Source organism: Heloderma suspectum, chromosome 4 (assembly GCF_057233095.1).
Source record: "Heloderma suspectum isolate Gila_16-S chromosome 4, 16-S_ref, whole genome shotgun sequence".
In the NCBI taxonomy this organism is placed as follows: Eukaryota; Metazoa; Chordata; class Lepidosauria; order Squamata; family Helodermatidae; genus Heloderma; species Heloderma suspectum.
In genome coordinates, this window is record NC_139461.1 from 263,427,480 (window position 1) to 263,449,017 (window position 21,538).

The window sequence follows — 21,538 nt, forward strand, 5'->3', positions numbered from 1 at the left end:
AGCTTCCTAGAGAAACTCACCTGGTGCCAGCGGAAGCCCTTATTTTCCCAGGCATTTTAGTCTTTCACTTTCTGTTTTAACTCTGTTACTGTACTTTAAATATTTGTATTGCTGCTAGGTTTTATTTTGGCTTTTACTTCTATTTTGTACTGTGATTTTAAACATTTAAACTTTTATAGACCATCATATATTGTATTTTATGTTTTTAATTGTTGTGAACTGCCCAGAGAGCTTTCGCAATTGGCTGGTATAGAAATGTAATAAATAAATAAATAAATAAATAATCCTGCTCATCAAAGGACTTCCTCACTGGTTTTATTTCCTACCTGCACAGGCTGTGGTTGGAGCAAGCATAAGGTTTACCAGATCTTGTTATATAGATGTGCAAAGTGCCAATTGCAAAAGATACTCCTTTCAGGGGTGCTGATGGCAAGATGAAGATAGATGACTCTTGATAGCTGGTGTCTGCTACCCACTGGGCACTACACATAGCTCAGGGCTGGAGATAAACTGTTAGTAAGTTGGAATGTAACCAACAGAGGAGACAGAAGTCTGAAGTTTGCAACCATTTGGCAAGAAAGAGCCTTAGAGGCTCCAAGGGTGTGCTGTTGCTTTCAAGCAGCCTTCCCCAACCTGGTGCCCTCCAGATGTTCTGTACTACAATTCCCAGGATTCCTGAGCATTGGCCATGCTGGCTGGTGCTGATGGGAGTTGCAGTCCACCACATCTGGAAGGCACCAGATTGGCAGAGGCTGCCTTAGAGACTAGCATTGTCTGGATACATGGCTGATTGCTCCCATCCAGCAGTGTTCAACTTTTATATTTGTAATATACAAATATTTTTAAATGCCATATGTTTCCAGTATTCTCTCCGTACATGGGAACTCACCCTATAAAAGGCTACCTCTGGATTTTCCTATCACTTAGGGAAGTGGTTGGGGTTTTTTATATATTGTTCCCCTTTTTGATTGCTGTATTGATTGTTTGGTTTATTATGTGTTTTTTTTAATTTAGGTTTTTAAATCATTTTGGTAGTTAGCATTGGGTAGTGTGATCTATTTTTGTTATCCCTCCCCTCCCCCCCCCCCATTACTAGAGCTTACTGCTCACCAAACGTATATCAATGCTTCCTGTTTTTTAGCTGAAGCTAAACTTGGCTACTTCATGATTCAGGAAACCAGCTATGTCATGACTTCATCTCAAGAGTACTCTCCCCCACCCCCCACAGCACACAAACACGCTACACTCAATGTACATAAGTGCTCAGATGCAATTGCATAATATTTAGTGTTGTTTTAGCAACAAAATAAAACAAAATCTCAACTGCACTTCCGTGAGGAAGATGTATAAATATATGGAAAACAGGCAGAACTTAGCAGTGGGACCATTACCTCATCTAGTGTGGGAGAGTTGACACAATACTGAAATTCAATAAAATAAGAGAGCTGGTTGGTTTGGATGTAATTTTATGGAAGATTCTCTGAGTGAGTTCACAGTCCACTTGCAACTCTGCAAATCTAGAGTAAATCTACAGAGGTTACATCAGTCTGTGATGTGTGTGTGTGTGTAATAAGCGAGGCCAGAATCTGTCCTCAGATCTTTTTACCGTGCTCTCTGGGTACTGCCTTGTTTGCGTGTGTTGCAAGGTTTAATCAACAAGCCACTTACCTGCTTCAGCGAGGGCATCCACTGGCTCCCTGGGGGGCAGAAGGAAGGTAATGTTTAACTTTATCTCTGCTCTGCTTCTGGTACTTTAGCCTGGCAATAAGCAACGTAAAATGATTGTGTTTGGGGGGGGGGGTAGACAAGCTGTACTTCTGACCTAAGCAAAACTGGAGGTCACATAACCTTTACTCCTTGTGATTTGTTAATTTCCCAAAGCCATACGGGCTGCCACTGACTCTTGTGGAGAGGACAGATAATAACGAATCCCCGGCATATCTTAAGACATGATGGTGGGGATATGGGAGGAAGTACTCCATAAGATTTCCTAGCCCCAGGTCATTTGGGGCTTTAAAAGCTAACGCCACCACTTTGAACCGAAACCAGCGTAGCTTTTCAAAGATAGCATTCCAACTAAAGGATGATGTCCTGTCACATGAACCTGCCCAGACTCTGTGTTCATCATCTGTGGACTGAGGCTGTCCTCTGAGTCCCAGCACCACCTGAAATTAGGTGGATGACATCCAGAGAGAAGGCCTTTTTGGTCATGGCATGTTTTCCCAAAGGAGGCTTGCCTGGCACTGACTGTGATGTCATGCTGGCACCAGCCATTTTTATTCAGCCAGGCATTCCACCACATAGTGTGAGCTGATTTAAAAAGTGGTTTATCGCCCTCTGCTGCTTATTTTTTTTACTGCCATCTTGATTTGTTCTGCATCTTGTTTTAATCGTGTTTTTATTTATTTTTCTGTTTTATCATGTTTAATGTATGCCGCCTTGGTAGTTTTACTGACAGGTGGTCTAGAAATGTCTTAAATAAATACATTCCATTTTTCTTTGTGCAAAACTTGATGCACTTCATTAAAATGTACAAAGTGATTCCATATAGTTCAGGACAGAAGTGATGCACTTACTCTCTTCTCACCCATGATCCCACAATTCTGCTGACTTTATGAGAACTTTTTTGTTCTTATATGTATTTTAAAATTCCTAGATTGTTTTTGCACCTATGCACCCTTCCTCTACATTTCTTTTTGCATCACTGGTTAGTTCAGAATCTCATCTCAAAGCCCCTTTTCCACCTCCATACAATTTTTGAACTTCTGCATGCCACAGCAAATGTATTGGGGTGTATAACTAAGAGGAAATTCAGACTGTGCACCATCCAGAAAATCAGCAATAGAAACTAGATCCGTGGTACATTAGAAGTCACAGGAGTTTCATATAGGAAAGGATGAAATTAAATTCATGTCACCATTTAACAACTGGTAGACCACCTGACTAGGGAATGGGCCACTCCCTATGGGTACTAGAGGTTTATGGCAACTTGTAAATTTTACAGGCTACACTAACAAGATAGTGAAGTAAATAGACTCTTTTATTTGCACATGTGAGTCAAGGAGGAGTACTTGGGACCTGCAGGCTATATCACAAATTTCCTTCCCTTTGACTGAGTACTGATGAAGTGTCAGAGACATGAAGGTTCTCATAAAAAATAAAAAATAAAAATATTCACACAGTGCTAAGGGCTTTGAACCTTAGTCTTAAAGAAATACTTTATTATTTCAAGTTCCTCTCAAATCATTCTCTATTACCTGCTGCTGATTGGGTGGCACCCAGTGAATTATATTTTAGCTTGTCCTGTAGGCTCATACTATAAATGTGAGAATTTCTACTTTTGTTAATATAAGGAAGTTTCCAGGCCTCGTGGTTGCAGGGGAAATCCTACTTCACCCTTTATCCTAAAAGCTCCCTGAAGCTAAGATAAATAGTGAAGTTGAGATAATGTACTGCTTTGTTGTTCTTTAAAATTATATTATATTTTAAACCGGATGTGCACACTTAATGTAGCACTTGTATAATGCATTCAATGTATAAAACACTTCACATACATCATCTCAGAAATCCTTACAACAGCCATGTAAAGTAGGCCAGGACTATTGTTCCCATAATGCAGATGACATGCTGAGACTGAAAGAGTAGTAGCTCACCTAGAAAGAAGGTGGAAGATGTGTGGTCTGAACTGGGGACTTCTCAGTTCATACTCTTAACTACTAAGCTACATTGTGTTTAAGGGAAAGTACAGCACAATCTTAAACATGTTTGCTCGGCCACTTTCTGCTTCCTGCTCATACTGGGACCTGCAGTCCATTGATCCAGTGGCTTTCTCCGAAGCATTATCCCCAATCTCCTCTGTCATTCCTGCTTGCTCCTTAGACTCTGCAGTTTCCCCCCTCAATTCATTTCTGTCCTCAACACTACATTCACTTGTTTTCTCTCCCAGCCACAAACTTTTCACCCTTCTGATTTCCACCCTGCTCATTTGTTATGTCCATCCATGCTCACATACAACTGAACATCTCTGGAGGAGAACAAGAGAGATGGAAGATTCTCCTCCTTCTCATCTGCCATCTACTTTGCCAAGCAACACTTTGGCACCTCTCTAATGGACCCTTGGAATGTCCAGCACTTGTCCTCCATCTTGGAAGCCCTCCTAAAGCTTGTCCCACTGCCTCCCTGTTCCTTGCTGCCTGCTCAAAACGTTGCCTCCTTCTTCAGTATTAAAACTGAAACCATCTGCTCTGATCTCTCTACTTCTCTTTGTCTCTCTTCCTCCTATACCTCCCTCAGTCCTTTATTCCTTCACCTCTGTGTAAGATGAGTTGATTACCCCTTACTAACCTCTCTATAGCCCTATTCAGGCGTTCTAATCCCCCACAGGATTAGAATCATGTGAAGGCAAGTGAGGATGAGCACTACAGCCCCACACTCTCCCTCACCATCCCCTGTGCCCTTCTTGAGTTGGAAGGGTAACTTCTGCAATAGGGAGTGGGGCTCCCTGTGGAATTTAGAAATCTGATATTCCATGACTCTCCATTGCATGGGAGCTTACACACATAGAAGAGGCCCACTGCTACAGTCATTTACTCCCTGACTGATGGAGGATGGCAACTAGGATGGTGATGGAGGAACTGGAGCTAGCACACTTGTCTCCGCTCTCCCTCATGTGATTCTAAACATGTCTTGATCCCTTTCTGGCTCAGAGGAGGACTCAAAGAGGGAGAAGGCTTCATCCAGTAACCTAGTATTTGTATTTCAGGGCCTTCTAGGCCAGAGGACATGGCTTGACCAGACTCCTCAAGCTCAGAGGGCACCTTTCCAATGCTGTCACCACTACCACCACACTTTAAGAACCAGCTGCTGAATCAGACAATGGCCCTGTAAGAAGTAGACAGGGCCTCACAGGGGGCAGAGTAACAGACCTGCCACCCTTCAGAAGGCTTCAGAAGGCCTCTGCATGTTGCTGAGACAACTGCTCTTCATGGGTGAGTTTCAGCCAGTGATCTGTCCAGGGTCCTGACAGACCTTTCCTTTCCTTTTGGGAACCTGTATTGCCTATCTTTACCTTGCCTTACTGGACTTGCCTTACTAGATGTGACCTTGCCTTATTGAACATGTCCTCGCTGTGTCTTGCTTCATCAGCACCTCAAATTCAATGTGTCCATCTTTCCTCCCATGCCCTCCTCTCCTTGAACACTTTCTGTAACCAGTGACAATGTCAGTTAGCATCCCACTGAATAGGCATGAAGCCCTAGCTTTAACTTTGATTCCTCTCTCTCTCTCTCTCTCTCTCTCTCTCTGCATATTCAGCCCATTGACAAGTCTTATTACTTCTCCCTTGCAAAAATAGTACCCGTTCTGTACCCCTGGTCATGAATACTGCAGCCTTCTCTGGTCTTCCATTGTCTCACTTTGGTCCCCTCTCTTCTATCCAGCATTCTGCAGCCAGAATCATTCACTTTTGTCATTGCTCTGACCACATGATTCCATCTCTTAAATCCCTACATTGGTTTCATACCCACTCCTCTATTTACACAAACTCCATGGCCTAACCTTCAAGGACTTCCATTGCCATGTCCTCCACCATCACCTCTTTGGCTATATATATAATATATAATTTATATATTATATAAATAAAATAGTGTGATATATCCCAGTTCATAATAAATGCATATTCTCCCCAAGTTAACTCGTACCTCCACTTCCTTCCCTCTTCTTGTGACCCTTCAGTTGAATTCTAGACTCTAAGCACCTCAGGACAGGTACCTATTTTCTCATACTTTGTAAAGCACTATGCAATTGATGGAATTACAGTACTACCACTACTACTAGTAGTAGTAATAGTAATAATAATACGTAGTAGTGGTAAACCATTTAGTAAGTTTAATTAGGATTGTAGCTTCAGACAGGGTGGAGGCACAAGCTAGCTGTCCCTCTAACTGTAGACCGGAATGGCTACTGGTCTGGCACATCTAATAACTGCATTCTTGTTGTATGAAGTGGCCACATTTTTCTATGATGCACAAAGAACTCAGTGAACTTAGTTACTGGTAAACTGCAGCCCAGCAGACAACGTGCTGATCTGCTGTGGTTTGTGGCAATATGCCCAGCTGGGTAATAATGTGTAATAATGTGTCCAGTTGAGGTACAAACTGCTTAGGATCAAATCAGAGCAAACGTTCTCCTAGGGAAGGCACCAGCGTTAGGGATGGACGAAAGTCCCTTACCTGATCCCGCAGCTTGCTTTGCGATGGGGGGGAGGTGCTCCGTTTCTCCCCCCTAAATTCTGGGTGGGGGGGGGAGGCACCCTGTCCCTCCGGCCAAAATTCTGGCCAGGGGGGAGGCGCCCCGTCCCTCCGGCCGCGAACCTCGTCTCCTGCCGGGACGCAAATGGCAGCGGCCGTAGCCGCCGCCGTTTGCATCCCTGCAGTCAGCCGTGATAGGCTACGTAAATCTTAACGTAGCCTATCACGGCTGACTTTGGGGGGGGAAGCTCGTATGCAAATGGCGGCGCCCATGGCCGAACCGCTGCCGGGAGCCGCCAGCGCCAGGGACATTCGACAAAGGTAAGTCCCATCCCGGGGAGGGCAGGGGGGACCGTTTCTCCACCAATTTCGGGGGGCCGAATGCATTGGCATTCGGCCTCCCAGAAATTCGTGGAGAAATTCTCCGACATCCCTACCAGCGATGCACTTTGGTAATAGGAATCTTTTCTCGCTAAAGAGGAACTACAGTACTGGAAGCAGAAGGATTCAATAGAACTTTAGTTGTCCCTCCCTTCCCCAGGACATAGAAAAACTACAAAGTGAGCTGGCAAAACAAAAGCAGGAAAACTGATGAGTCACAATAAATGGCTGTATTGGTCCACCCAAACATTGATTGAGATATGGATTGAAATACAGAAACTGCTGTGACATTTAAGAAACCGCTGTGCCAATTTATTTTGACTGGAGTTTCTTTCTTTCTTTCATTCTTTCTTTCCTCCCTCCCTCCCTCCCTCCCTCCCTCCCTTTTTACTAGAAATGTCTTAGGCAAATGTGTACTTCATAACACACTATGCTATTGTAGAGCAGCTTCCATTTCATTTTCATTAGGCTTGCACAGGGGAACTTTCTCAGGAACTGGACCTATAATTCAAGCCTCACATAAACCCATTCAAGCCACACATAATTCAAGCCATGCATAAACCCATTGGGGCCAAACTACACTTGACGTAGGAGATGTCCCAATGCCTTAAAAAGAAAAAAAAACTTAAAAGTCAGGGCAGGGCATTCGGGAAGCAGTACCAGGGGAGGGTGTTAATCCTTCCCCCATTCCCAGGCCTATGTGAGGGTGGCCATGTGCCCTTCTTTACCGAGGACTGTGCTCTATTCGAAGGTGTCATCAGCTTGAACAGGTGTCCAGTCCATGTCTGGTTTAAAGGCAAAGACCGATAAGGGGGGGGGGATCCACAGTTAGCACCTGAACAGCTGACTGAGCAGGCACACAGGTCACCCAGGCAGTCTTCTCCACTATGGTGAGATGTGCTGTATTTCTAGTTAAACCAGTTCTAAATGTGCACATTGACATATAAATTTAAATATGCAAATGTTATGCAAATTGGTGCCTCCTTTTGTCCTCTTTTCTGGTGATGCATTCACTCTTTTGGGGCAGTGCATGAGTGGCCACCCTACCTTTTCCTTATCAAAATTGCCCCTCTACCTGCTACTTATCTAGTCAGGGGGAAAGATGGGCAAGTTATGTGTTCCTGTCTTTTCCCCCCAGCAGGACTGATCGCAGATGGGGATTGTTGGTGTTGACTGAGAATGCAGCACAGGGGCAGGGGGTGAAACAATCCCTCTTCTAACACTGCTGTCTACACCCAATTCCACTCCGATGCATGCACACACAGACACAGACAGCTACTTTAATAATGATACAAGGAGATCTGACCATGGATCTCCCATGTCACATGTTTTCCTTCTTTTTCTGCTACTAACATAGGGGGAATGGATTTTCTCTGAACCTTCTTTGGTTATAGCTCTGCACAGAATACGTTGTACGGGATCAGCAGAGCCACAGGCAGAGCTTCCAGCCATGTACAGAATCCCCCATGCATGACTCAGCTCTTTCGAAGGCTGCCCTTCTCACCGCAGCCCGTCATGAGCCCCTCCAGGTTAGGGAAGTCTGGAGAACTTCCAGAGCAGCTTCTGAATAGAATGAGAACCTGAAGTCAGAAAAGGGCCTGGCTTGTGATGCATGTGGAACTGCTTGGGCAAACAAACATTTTCATAGGTGCAGAAATTCCCAGCTAGAAGCCCCCACCCCGTCATGAGATTTACTGCACAAATCACAATTTAGTAACACGGACACCGACCCTCAAAGGAGGATCTGCTAGCTTCATTTGGCTGTCAACACTGATCAAGATGTTTTGACAGTGGATCATAAAGCAGCGAATCATAAAGCCATCATTAGGGGAATTGCTTATGTTAAGTCAGCCTTTCCCAACCAGGTGCCCTCCAGATGTTTTGGACTACAGCTCCCATCAGCTCCAACCCCATGGCCAATGGCCAGGAATGCTGGGAGCTGTAGTCCAAAACATCTGGAGGACACCAGGTTGAAGAATGCTGTGTTAAGTCAATGAGAACAAGACATTTTTCTTGTTCAGTCATTAAGTCATGTCTGACTCTTCGTGACCCCACGGACCACAGCACGCCAGGCCTTCCTGTCCTCCGCTCTCTCCCGGAGCGTGCTCAAGTTCATATTCATTGCATCGGTGATGTTATCTGGCCATCTCATCCTCTGCCGTCCCCTTCTCCTTTTGCCTTCAATCTTTCCCAGCATCAGGGTCTTTTCCAGTGAGTTTTCTTTTCGCATTAGGTGGCCAAAATATTTGAGCTTCAGCTCCAGTATCTGTCCTTCCAATGAGCAGTCAGGGTTGATTTCCTTTAGGATGGACTGATTTGACCTCCTTGCAGTCCAAGGGACTCGTAAGAGTCTTCTCCAGCACCACAGTTCGAAAGCATCAATTCTTTGGCGCTCAGCCTTCCATATAATACAGGAGTCATATTCCCCATTCTAGTTCCACATGTGATGTAGACAATAATGCCATCTGCTGATAAGGACTGGAATTACAGTTGCCTCTTTTAGTCCATTGTATTTCAATTTAAAATGAATGTTTTAGAATAACAAACTACTAGACAGATGGTGTCAAAGGCCAGAACTCTAATGTATCTGCCAGAGATGAGTCCAAAGACTGGGAGGGAGCAAACTGTCCCCTCCCAGAAGAGAGATGGATTGAGTTGTGGTGCACATAAAAAATGAAGTGGTCAAAGTTATGTAAATTAATTTATTTCTGAATTCTGAGATTAAATAAAAGAGAGAGTGTGTGAGGTGGCCACCTCAAGTAGAAGATGTTGGCAGCAGGGAAATGGAGAACAGAGCTGTGTGATTCCTAAGCTAGCCTACAGCCCTTCACTGTGGTAGAAGACACTGTCCCATCACTAATGTTGATGTAAGAGCCAACTGCTGGTCCAGTCGGCTTCTGTATGTGAAATTGGGGAGGGAGGCAGTGTCTTGTCTTTTGCCCCAGACAGCAAAATTACTTGGGCCAGCCCTAATGTACGCCTAATTCTCACTAACCTGTATGAGTAAACCTGTCCATGCTTTACTATTTCAGACTGTAAGTGGGTGTGTGGGGGCTGGGGGAGGTTTCCACATGACTGAAAACTCCCCCATTCAAAGAAATCCTTCCACAAAGAAAACTAATGTTAAGCCAGGTTCTAGCCTATCTTTCTCCCTGACGTGTTAGCTTTCTCTGTGCAGCGTTTTCATTCATTTGTTCATCATGTCTGAAGGAGTGCTCAATTGCTTAAACACCCCCACCACCAGCAGTCTGAAGTGGTGCAACCCAGACACAAGTTTGCCACCTCAGTGAAGAAATGGTGTTCACCATTTGTTCACCAAAAACTAGGCTTTAGACTGAAGATTCTATTCTACACAATTTGATAGGTGATCTTCTGTTTTCTTGTTCACCTAACTGGGAACTTTTTAATGTATGATTCACAGATGGTAGAGATCATGGGCAAGGGACATTTTTTCTCTTGGTGGCTACCTTGCCTGTTCTGGCCAGTGGGTCAAGCAACAATAGAGTTGCCACATGTCCTACTTTACAGAGCACGGTGCTCAGTTTGAAGGGCTGCCCAGCCCAAATCCAATTTAATCATAAAGAACCCTAAGAAAGGAGAGCAAGCGGGGACCTTGAAGTTACCCATCCACAGCTGGCCCCTGGGCAGCAAACTGAGCAGGCACACACATCATCTGGTCACAGTCTTCATCCCTTTGGTGAGATTTGTATTTCTGTTTAAATTATAGTAATTATTTCTAAGTTAGCATCTATACATACAAATTAGCATAGGCAAATTTCATGCAACAAGGTCATCTTTCAGCCTCTTTTTCGGTGATACATAAGTGGCCAAGCGACACAAAAACCACTTGTACAGATGTGTGCGCGCACACACACGCACGTGCGCACACACACACACACACACACTCACATCACTCCTTTCCATTATTCCATCTCACAAATATAGCCCAAAGTTTCCCCTTTCATCTCAGCCTCATGCCTTCAGCAGTAGTTTGGTGGGGAGCTCTTCAGAACAACTCCCAGGAAAAACCTATTATGGAGAATAGTGATGGGATGCTGACATGTTCCAAAAGGACCAGGGGCAGTCCCCTGCCCCGCTGCCACCCATCACTGCAATCCTATGGTGGGAGAAGCTGCACCTGTGGAACCTCTGCCTTCAGAGGTCTTAAAAGATACAAAAGCCCAGTTTTGAATATCATTGCACCTAGTTTCCTCTCTTGTTATTTTTCACATTCTATAGGCAGAGTACGACAGTAGTTTCTCCTCTGCTAAGCTGCGTTAATTCCCCACCTGAGGCTGACCAAGCAGCCCTATTCCAAGTGAGACCATTGCTCTCTGTAGGTGAGTGTTGTCTACATTGACTGGGAGCAGCTCTCTAGAGTTTCCAGCAGGGGTCTTTTCTAGCTGTACCTGGAGATGCCGGGATTGAACCTGGGACTTTCTGGATACAAAGCAGCCTTTCACAATGACTGTATGGGGAACCCTGCTTGGGAATGAACCCAGCAGCTGCTTGAGATGCTTCTGCTGCCATGCTCCCCCTTCCCACTGAAAGTCTCCTAAATCATGCCCCCCTCCCAACCCTTAGTCTTGTGGAGGAGCCACAGCTCACTTGACAAGCACATGCTTTGCATGCATAGATAAGGTTCTAGATTTAATCCATATGTCTCAAGTTAAAGGCTCCCAAATAAGAGGGCTGGGAAAGACCCCTTACTTGTGTAGACCATACTGGGATAGATGGGCCATTGGTCTGACTTGGTATAACACTGCTTCTTATCTGTCCCTGCAAAATGCCAGCTTTAGCATGAACGTGTGTCACTGTGAAGATAAGGTTGAAGCCAAAGCAGAAGCAAGCTGGTGTCAGATTAACAGGGCCATGAAGAGAACTGGAATGGGCAGTAGGGAAATGGTGAAGGAGTAGACAATGGCTCATGGACTTCCCACCACGATTAAACCTCTTGATGCCACAAACAGCAGCACCGTCCACCCAACCATCATGTAGAGCAGAGGTGCAGAGACTCAGGCCCAGGGGCCAAATCCGGCCAAATCTCAGGGTCCCCCAGAAGGCCATGACCCTCCCCCTAGCCCACCCTTCTCCCCCTAGCACCAATCGTTGGATGGTTTCCTGGCTTTCATAGTTTTCCCTCACTTCTAAAAGTCTGAAGTGCTGCAACTAAGGTTGTAACTAAAGCTTAGTTAGTGGCTGTAAGAACTTTAAGCTCAAGTGTGCTGGTATTGTTGGTATTCTGGGCCCACCCCTTTGGCTTTTGGCCATGCCCATCACTGGAATGCGGCCCCCAAGAGCTTCTCTAAAATAGAATTCGGCCCCTGGGCTCAAAGGGGTTTTGCACCCCAGACGCAGAGCATTAAAAACTCGGAAAGAAACACAGATTCTGTGTCTTTGTTCTCAATGCTGCTGGGTTTTTGTTTGCGTGTTGTTGTTTTTAATGAACAGAGAGAAACAATGGCTGCATCTCCCAAACTGTACAAATCAGAGGAACTGGCATGGAGAGGGCTGAAGGATTCTCTGGCTGAGCAGGTCACCAAAGCTTCCTTAGCAATGTCCTTGTCTGCATCCAACCAGTCAGTTATGGCATCAGTACAGGCTTTCTGTAGAGTGAAGGACTCATGAAGGATGGCCACCCAAGGTACAGTATCTTCCCTTTGTACTTCATACATTCATCATCTCAGATAGCTGATTTGGCCTTGGAGGGAATGCTACATTGCAAGATAATTGCAGTGGTCATTCTGTGGGCTCACGCTAGCAAGAGGCTGAATGTTTCCATAAATGCAGTGACTCTACAGCTAATGCAGGAAGATGTGGCAAGATGAGGGAGCACCAAGGGGCAAAAGAAAGGAAAGAGATGTATGCAGGCACTGTGGGTCTTCACCTTTCTGTGCAGAACCTGAAACAAATGATCAGAGAATGAGAAGAAATATTTTAATTGAATTGGAGTTAGCCTGTTGGAAGTGCTCTATGATGATAAAACAGACACTGTCTTGGTCAATGATAAGGAGCCGTATTGAATAACAAAATATCCAAGCATGTCAGCAAAAGAAAATAAACCAAGAAGCAAAAAAAAAAAAAAATTGGAATGAGGGGATAGGATGCTTGAGCAAATGTCCAAGAATAGGCTCATGCAGAGTTTCTCCAAAAGGATCAGTAGGGGTCAAAGGGCACATCCCCTGAATAAATGCACTCAGCCCATATATTTCAAGTTTGGCACAGCAGCAGGAGAAACTCTGCTGTCAGAGTAGGCAACTACATAGCCTTGTCTGCAACCACGTGGTACAGCAGTGCAGAAAGCAGTGGCTGTGGAAAATGTGGGTGCAATTATTGTAATTCTGAACCAGCAGGAACCTGGTGGAGGGAGCAGTAGCAGGAAACAGATAAAGGGAATGGTAGCTGGGCTATACACAACAGGCCCACTTGCTACTTCGGTTCGCACAATCAAACAGCCCACTGTGGCTTATGTAAGCCACAGTGGGCTGCAGCATATGCCAATGCATGTGGGTGGCCATTTTGAATATTTAAGCTGTGGCTTGTCATTTCATCTGAACCCAGGCTGCAGGGTTGTGCGAGGGTTAAACAACCCTCACATAACCCAAGGCCTGTTCTAGCATTACGCAAGGGTTGTTTAGCCCTCACACAATCCCCACGGTTGAAATGACACAACAAGTCGTGGTTGCAGCTTGAATATTAAAAAACTGTCCAGCACGCACTACAGTCTACTGTGGCTTAAACAAGCCACAGTGGGCAGCTGTGATCATGCAAACTGAGTCACTGTGTTCTAGGTGCATGAGAAAGAACTACTTCCCAGCTAAAAGTTGGCTAACTACATATCCCTTCCCACAGAAGGCATCACACACATTCACAATTAAGGCTTTGGAAGACCATGAGACATAAGGAGAATGATGGCATTCAGGCTTATTTTTGCAGGACCCCACTAGGTTTCCCTTGCCCAAGCCCTACGCTTGGCTTAGTCCTTTTTCCCATTCCATATCTTTAGTCTAGAATGACAGCCTAAGCATCCCATCCAGTTATTATTCTCCATTTTGCATAAAGAGAATATGCTGTTGGACTGATGACAGATTTTTCAGGGCTTGCTGTTCCTGAATTGTTCAACAACCTTCAGCAGAGTCTAAACAGCCCATAACCCTAAGGAGTACCAATCTCCAGTGTGGTGTAGTGGCGAGAGTGCTGGACTGGGAGTCGGGAGATCCGGGTTCTAGTCCCCACTCAGCCATGGAAGCTCGCTGGGTGACTTTGGGCCAGTCACAGACTCTCAGCCCAACCTACCTCACAGGGTTGTTGTTATGAGGATAAAATGGAGGAGGAGGAGGATGATTATGTACACCACCTTGAGTTCCTTAGAGGAAAAAAAAGGTGGGATATAAATTTAATAATAAATAAATAAATGAATAAATGAATAAATAATCTAATTCTGCAGAAGTCAGGAGCAAATCAGCTAGAAATCAAGCAGACTTTGGCTGGTTCCCACACTGCTGGGTGAGATTTGGCTCCCTGTTTCTGACACTGAACGGCATGCAGAACCTATTAAAGAATTCAACATTTGAGCTCAACTGTATAATCTTCAGCAAATAAATGTTGTTTCACATCATTATCTCTGAGATTATGGTGCAGTGCCCTGACTGGTATGTCCATAACTGTACCAGCAAGTCAGCCTCCTAGATGGCACGTTAATGGGGCACTCTCATGCTCAGGCTTGTATGCCTAATGGCATGGTGCTATAAATCCTAGTTCCAAAGCTATGAAGCTGCCACAACCTTTCTTTCTTTTTATGAGCGTGAGATGCAAAGCCACAATGCACCCTGTAGATAATCTAGAGTGTGCCGCCAAATAGCTTTGAATCTGTTTCGTATAAGCAGGCAGTACTAATTACAGAGCTAAGACAAAAACACACAGCCTAAACTTCTGGTATTGAATTGAAAGTTATAATTGGTCATGAAACCCTATGGATGTAGAAACAGGTGCCGCTGGATGCCCACATCTCTGTGGCACAAGTCACGTGGCATTGGCAATACAAACATATTCAGCTTAATACTGGAAGTGTCAATCAGGAATCATGGTTGCATTGGGACTGGGGGCCCTTGCCAATGATAAACAGAACTGATATGGACTGGAGAGTAAGCAGATAGGAAGAAACTAAGAAAACACAGTACTTTTCACTGTCCTGTTGGAGATTTGGCAGCATCAAACATCTTCTTCCTGCCCTCCATTCCTGACATGGCCTCTACGTTCTTACGCCAGTCACCCACTTCTACGGGACGCTCCTGTGAAGGGAGACCGGGAAGTTAAAACTGGCATTAGTACCATGAGGACAGTATATACTAAGGATCAACTCCTGCAACCAGAGATGGGAACTGTGTGTATTGTGTGATTCCATGCAATCAACACCAAAAGACAGTATGTGCACAGCCTTCAGCAACTTGAGAAGTCTGCCTTCATTCCAAAGTTTCTAGTCCTTATGGCTGTGAAAATGAAGTTGAAAGTGGGTAGGCACTGCCTTGCGAAACCTCAAAATCCAGAAAGAAAGTACTGAGTAAAATTTTCAGTGGCCAGGAGCTGAGGCCTCAGCACATAACATTTTGCCTGCTTCCAAAACTGGCAGAAATAAATTGTGCAGATTGACTTGATTTGCACATTACAAAATTTGGTGCAAAAAAAAAAAATACATACACGCTCAGCCCTGACTATGAGGCTTGTGTCAAACTGCAGCTTGTGTCGGCTCCTTGCCCAGTGGCAACCCATCATGAGTAGCCATTGCCGTGCACAAGGTTAAAGTGTTTGCATGTCAGTGCAAATGCCTTAGGATGTACGTGTGTAACAGTGTACAGAAAGTGTGAGTCCAAGTTTTGCCCTTTTGAAAGAGAAGCCAGCAATGTCAAGCTGGCCAAACTGCAACAATCACAGTGAATGCAGGCAAGGCCTCATCACGAGTGTGCACTGACCAACACTGTTTTCCCAGCATATGTCAGAGCATGAAGAAAACAGAATCTAGGCCATGTCAAGCTCACTAACAGCAAAGAACCAACTCACACCACGTGTGTCTTTAAGCAGCCACGTCGTATTTAGATGGTTGTAGAAAGAAACCCTCGTTGGTATTCAGGGAGCTTAGCACACTATACTAACCATGTCATACTTTGTGGGTCAGATTCAAAACGTCTTCTAAACCTAAATGGCATTGTTTATTAAACACAGTAATACACAATAGTCTTTGGAACAGCTCCCTCCCAGGAATTTACCACATGCTAACATTTTTCAGCTCTGAGTGGCTTTATGAGTAACAAAGACAAAGAGCCATAACATTAAACTTCCTGCGTCCTCCCTATGCAACTTTGCAAAACTGGCCATGTGCACTGTGGGTTCCCTTTCCTTATTATGAAATATTATTTATTAACCTCTGATATTGGAAAAGCTGATATTCGAAATGGATCCCAAGGACAGATCTTCATATAGAGGTCTAAGCATTGACTTTACCTCACAGGGAAATGAACTATACAAGGGCTTGCGTAGGTACATTATGTTATCCATGGGATGCCATCAAAAATTATTTCCCCATGGTGAATGATCTCTGCACTAGTGGTGACTTTTGCAAGTATTCACAACATCACCTGCCCCTTCATGTTCCTAGCCCACAGCGATGGGTGGACTCATCCATGGGCTTGTTGACACCTTGTGGTTGAATCCTGCTTACTTCAGTTGACTGTATGTAATCTCTGATTTCATTATGTCTTCACTCATTTTTAATCTCATCTTGCAAAACAGCTTCCACTCCGTCTCTGGGCCTGTGTGTATTTATCTTCACCATCCACTTGATGCATTGGATTCAGCAGGCTCTTACCTACAAAAGCTCATGGCGCAGTAATGCATTCGTCTTTAAAATGTCATAAGCCTCATTGTTGCTTTTCCATGCTCTCATCCCATACTCCTGGCACCCATTAGGCAATGTGTGGGGATTTGCAACTCACATGGAGTATACACATAGAGGATACTTTGTTACCATTGTGATAGGGATAATTTGCTATGGGGATACTATTTTCAGCAGCCTCCTCCAATGACCCTAACATATATGTCAGCCATTAGATTACTGCCTTAAAGATGTGCACAACTGACACTTCTGTTTCACAAGTGGTTAGCAAAACTCTGGAAGTCCTTCAGAAGAAGAAAAAATCAGTCATGTACTGTCTTGACCATGCATTATAACAAGACATAACATAAAGGTCAGAATGAGCAAATATACAAATCATGGATAATGAAAAATATCCTTTAAACTTTCTACCACATATAGATTTGTTTCACTTTCAGCTGCCAGAGCAAAAGAAGCCACTTTCTCTGTAACTAAAACCTATCCTTCTTTGCTTGTAAATACTTGATCTAACCATATATGCCAAGATGGAACCAGGATGGAAGTAGAGAATCGTAGAATCGTAGGGTTGGAAGGAGCCTACAAGACCAGAGGACTTTGCAAACAGAAGAATGAAGTAAAAATTGCAATATCCTCCAGTATACCTGCTGCAATGTCTAGAATCTCTAACATCCATCCAGGACATCAGAGGGAATTTGCTGAAACCTTAGCTGAGTAAAATTTTCTTAATTGTGACAGAATATCATAGAATACTAGACAGCATACCCTAGACTGGTTAACAAAAACAAATCCTGCTGAATGACGACAACCCTCAGTCTCTTTCTGAAGACTTCTTTAGCAACTGCTGTCTTGAGTTTTGAAAAGGTAGGGAATAGCCATAGGAATGTATCTATCATGCTGCCCTTTGCAGCCAGTCAGGTGAAAATAAATACACAGATAGAATGACATTATAGCACCATGGTTTGCATTCATTTCCTATGCTGAGGTGCTTCAAAATTTTGATAAAGTTCCAAAAAAGTACAGTTGCTTGTATTTTTTCTAATATGCACAGACACACAAAATGGCATGCACTTATTCACACTCATTTTGTATGTTGTAGAACTTGTATTTTTACTTTCATTAGATATATAATTAGTGAGTTCCTTTGTTTCTTTAGTGGTTTTGATGTATTATTATGTTCTTTTTGTTGTCTTTATTTTGTTAACTGTATTTTGAAATAAAATAAAATTTCATGAAAAAAATACACAGATAAACTTTCCTACACAATAACTACAAAAAGGAGCATTACAAGTGACCCTGAGCAAAGGAGGCATTTTGGGGACCTCCAGTGACTGACCTTTTCCGTGTCCTCCTTCTTCACAGACTTGAGGTTGGCTCTCAGGTCCATGGAAACTTTGTGCTTAGAGCCAAGCAGAGCCCGAAGCATGGCGTCAGCAGAGACACGGACGCGCCGCAAGGGAGGACGTTTGAATTTTCCCCGAAGGTCAAGCACCTTCAACTTCAGATCTTTAATCTACAGAGCAGGAGATGATAGATAATAAGCCACATAAGGTCCATGATAAGCCATACAAGGGCTAAGTTTCAGAGGACACCCCTGTTATTTCTAAGGAGGAAGCAGTTAGCATGACTATGACTAACTTGCTTTACCATGGGAAGGAATGCTTTGGGAATGCCCATGTGCTCAACAATATTCTGGGCACAGATAGGAATTCCTAGTAGCAATTTTACACCTGGATCTGTCACTGCCTCTTGCTGTACTCAAACAAAATAGAAAATGCACACTGAGTCTCCTTTTTTCAGTTTGCACACACTTTATTTGTGCCGCTAATAAAGGAATAAGCAGCTCCTGAGCTGTAGCAAAATTCACAGGCGTGTCAAACTTAAGAACATCAGGAGCGGTCTTCTACATAATGAATAACTCACAGTTAGAATCTAGACCACATGAGGAGCCTCAACCTTCTTTTTGAAATAGACTTTCAGAATTCTTATGGAAGTTCCAAGAGGTCCTGAAGGCTCCTATTTACAATTTAAGTCAAGAGTCGCTCCACCCCAGTTATCTCAGGCTGACTGCCATAAGAACCAGGCCTGAAACCCAAATACAGAGCAGGACAATTAATACAAATTTACAGTTAATAACTGAGAATTTAAGTAAGCATGGTTTTGCCTTTTTCTTACCTCCCGAGTGTTATGGGTGCATTTTGCTTCAAAGTCATATCTCTCCTCATCCACAATGTCGACCTTCTCATGTAACTCCCTGCACAGATCCTATCCAATGAAAAGGGAAAGTGGTCAGTGGGTGCTTTCTGATACTGTGATCTAGGCCGTCTGTTTTGCTAGATTATGTCTAGTCATAGATTCCATTTCTTTTCCTTTATCTGTGGAAAATATGGGGAAACTGTCTTTTTTATCAATTTGTGGGAGTCAGGGAAACTATAGTATTATGCTCGTAACAAATTAATGTTAATGATGCCCGCCAAATGCATTGGCAAGGTGTTCTCACAGCACTGGGCACTGTTATTCCCAGTGGAGGTTGGTGGGTCTGCTGTCAGCAGGGCAGTGAATCTGCTTCAGGTTTCTGTCAGAATCAGTCAGAACTCTAAAGGAGTTGTCCACGATGCTCCTTTAGAGTTCTGACTGAAACCTGGTGCAGATTCACCACCCTACTGACATCAGACCCACCAGCCTCCCCTGGTTATTCCTGGTATTCTGTCTATCAGATCTTCTCTTGACATATGGATAACTGAGCAATAGGAAGACACCTTGATATCTTACATCAGCAATAACTAACATCTGTATTCTTGGGAGCCTATTCTTCAGTCAGTGGTCTGGGGTCCAGAGTTGTTATACTGCCACACAAACTGAGCCCCTTCATGAGCGGTCAGGCCCCATAATCAAGTTGGCTCCATCTAGCACTAAAGGCTTCCCACCTAGGAGGCATATGTGCTCAGGCACAGCATTACAAATACGTGCGGTATTTACGTATTACATATAGCTTACATACAAATTCAAAAAGCGGGATGTAATATCAAAGTATAGAGTATCTCTGTTGCTTACAACTTAAAAACATATTTTTACTGTCATGAATGAAATGGTGAGCAAAGTTTATACCATATCTTGCATGAAATTTGATAAAGTCTTCAGGGGTCAGATGGACAGGCCCCGGGGCTGGATCCAACCTGCAAGCAACCTAGGGTGGCCGTATATCCTACTTTACAGTGGACAGTCCTCTATTTAAAGGGCTGCCCAGTCCAAGTCCTGTTTAAAGATAAAGAACCACTAAAAAAAGGAGAGCAGGGGCCTTAAAACTGCCCATTATCAGTTAGCTCTTGGACAACAGACTGAACAGGCAGGTACACAGGTCACCTGGTCACAGTCTAGCCCACAGTGTTGAGATGTATTGTATTATGTATAGATTTCTAAATTTGCATCTATATATACAAATTAGCATGTGCAAATTTTATGCAACATTGTGTCATCTTTTATCCACTTTTTGGGTGCTGCATTTTTTCTTTTGTGGCAATATGTAAGTGACCACCAGTGGGCCACCCCTCCTCATATAACTCTCAAAATGGCCTTGGCGGAAGGGTGGTATTTTCCCCTCCAGGTTGTTCCTTGAAGCACCTCTAAAGCCTAGCTTAGACTAGAACCTCTCAAATGTAAATGATTAGACTTCTTTCCTGCCTCTTTGAAGGGAAAAGTTAGACTGACTGGAGATCTGAACCAAACCTCCTAATTGTGGGAGGGGCAAGGGCCTGAGTCACTTAACCTGAACTTGAAGGGTTAATATGGACCTGAGTAAGGTGGGAGGGGATCTCTGAGAGATCATTCTGCCTTTTCCTTGCTCCTCCCTCTACTCTCCTATTCTTCTTCCTTCTTCCTCCTGCAAGGGATGCTGACCGTGGGGCTGACCTCAGCCAACTTACCTTGAGATATAAGTTTGTTATATCTCCAGTAAAGTCTGTTCCTAATCCACCACTGGAGTGTGTTTTGCCTACATCCATGGCTACTGACAGGGAGCTGATTCGAATTTCACTAATATGGCTCATTAGACCTTTATAATGCTAAAACTAAATCTTCAGAAACCATCTAAACTCCTGCTCTGTTTCCCAAAACAAGAATCTACCTGGAGTTGGGCGAATGAAAGTCCACTGGTCCGCAGGGGTGTGATCCTCTCTGCTAAATATCTCTCCTTCTCTCCTTGCTTATCCACTTGCTCTTGTTCCCATTGTTCTTTGGCTTTAGCCAGCATCAAACTCTGAAAGAAAGAGGTCAAAGCATTTTAAAGGCACGGGATCCATCAAGTATTTTATCACCATCACTGTATTTTCTGAGACCTCAGCTACATCTGAGTTTTATGGAAAGAACTCACAGGCCTCTCCTACAATGCATGAGACAGAAATCCTACATGATCCCCAAAATTTGCATAGAAGAGATTTTCTGTACAGCTGCATTCGAGGTAGCTCATTTTAACTAACACATGATAGCTGTTTCATTGCCCCTGTTTAGACAAGTCCAAGAGGAGCTGGAATTGCATCAGGACTCACCTTCAAAAGGAGCTTGCGCGAAGCTGTGATCTTGGATTTCCTCTATGGAGCAAAAAGAAATAAATCAAGGAAGCCATTTAAAAAACATAATCAACTGCATAGCCATATTGAAAATGCTTAAGAAAAAAGAATCCAGGAATTGCTCACCTCCCTGCAGAAGTTCATTTTGATGAAGGAATAAAGTTGGGAGGAAACAGAATAAAAGAGTGAATATGCAACATATAATATTCTACGCAAGAGACTGTTAACATGGAATTCCTTGATACACTATGAAAAAATGAACACATTCCACCCCACCTGCATCACCCACTGATCCTGGGGAGTGCACTCCACAAAAGCCACAACAACTAGTCACTACTAGACGCTATGGTCTCGAACGGTGCGATCCTATGCATGTTAAGACAGAAAGAAGTCCTACAATTTCCCAGGATGCCCCAGCCAGCCATGCTGGCTGGGGCATGGTGGGAAATTGTAGGACT

The 21,538-nt window shown here is 43.9% G+C and overlaps 1 protein-coding gene and 1 long non-coding RNA gene across 7 annotated transcripts in view; one reads left to right on the forward strand and one right to left on the reverse strand.

Annotated features, from left to right (window-relative positions):
* The first annotated feature begins 1,551 nt into the window (after window positions 1-1,551).
* On the forward strand, window positions 1,552-17,360 carry LOC146348616 (uncharacterized). The gene is made up of 4 exons (XR_014790679.1): window positions 1,552-1,715; window positions 10,869-10,969; window positions 12,081-12,273; window positions 16,416-17,360. It is a non-coding gene; the product is annotated as an uncharacterized LOC146348616 (long non-coding RNA).
* TNNI1 (troponin I1, slow skeletal type) overlaps window positions 12,032-21,538 on the reverse strand; it is a 56,202-nt gene continuing 46,695 nt past the window's right edge. For 4 of the 6 annotated variants that reach the window (XM_084853598.1, XM_084853595.1, XM_084853596.1 and 1 more), the window contains 6 exons: window positions 21,060-21,101; window positions 20,639-20,770; window positions 18,691-18,780; window positions 17,852-18,028; window positions 14,810-14,920; window positions 12,032-12,531 (listed from right to left, as the gene is read on the reverse strand). In XM_084853598.1, the coding sequence (XP_084709724.1) occupies window positions 14,813-14,920; window positions 17,852-18,028; window positions 18,691-18,780; window positions 20,639-20,764 (501 nt within the window). In that variant the 5' untranslated portion in view covers window positions 20,765-20,770; window positions 21,060-21,101 and the 3' untranslated portion in view covers window positions 12,032-12,531; window positions 14,810-14,812. Of the gene's footprint in view, window positions 12,532-14,733; window positions 14,921-17,851; window positions 18,029-18,690; window positions 18,781-20,638; window positions 20,771-21,059; window positions 21,133-21,538 lie in introns of those variants that run through there. The other 2 variants (XM_084853597.1, XM_084853594.1) reach the window with 2 other exon arrangements.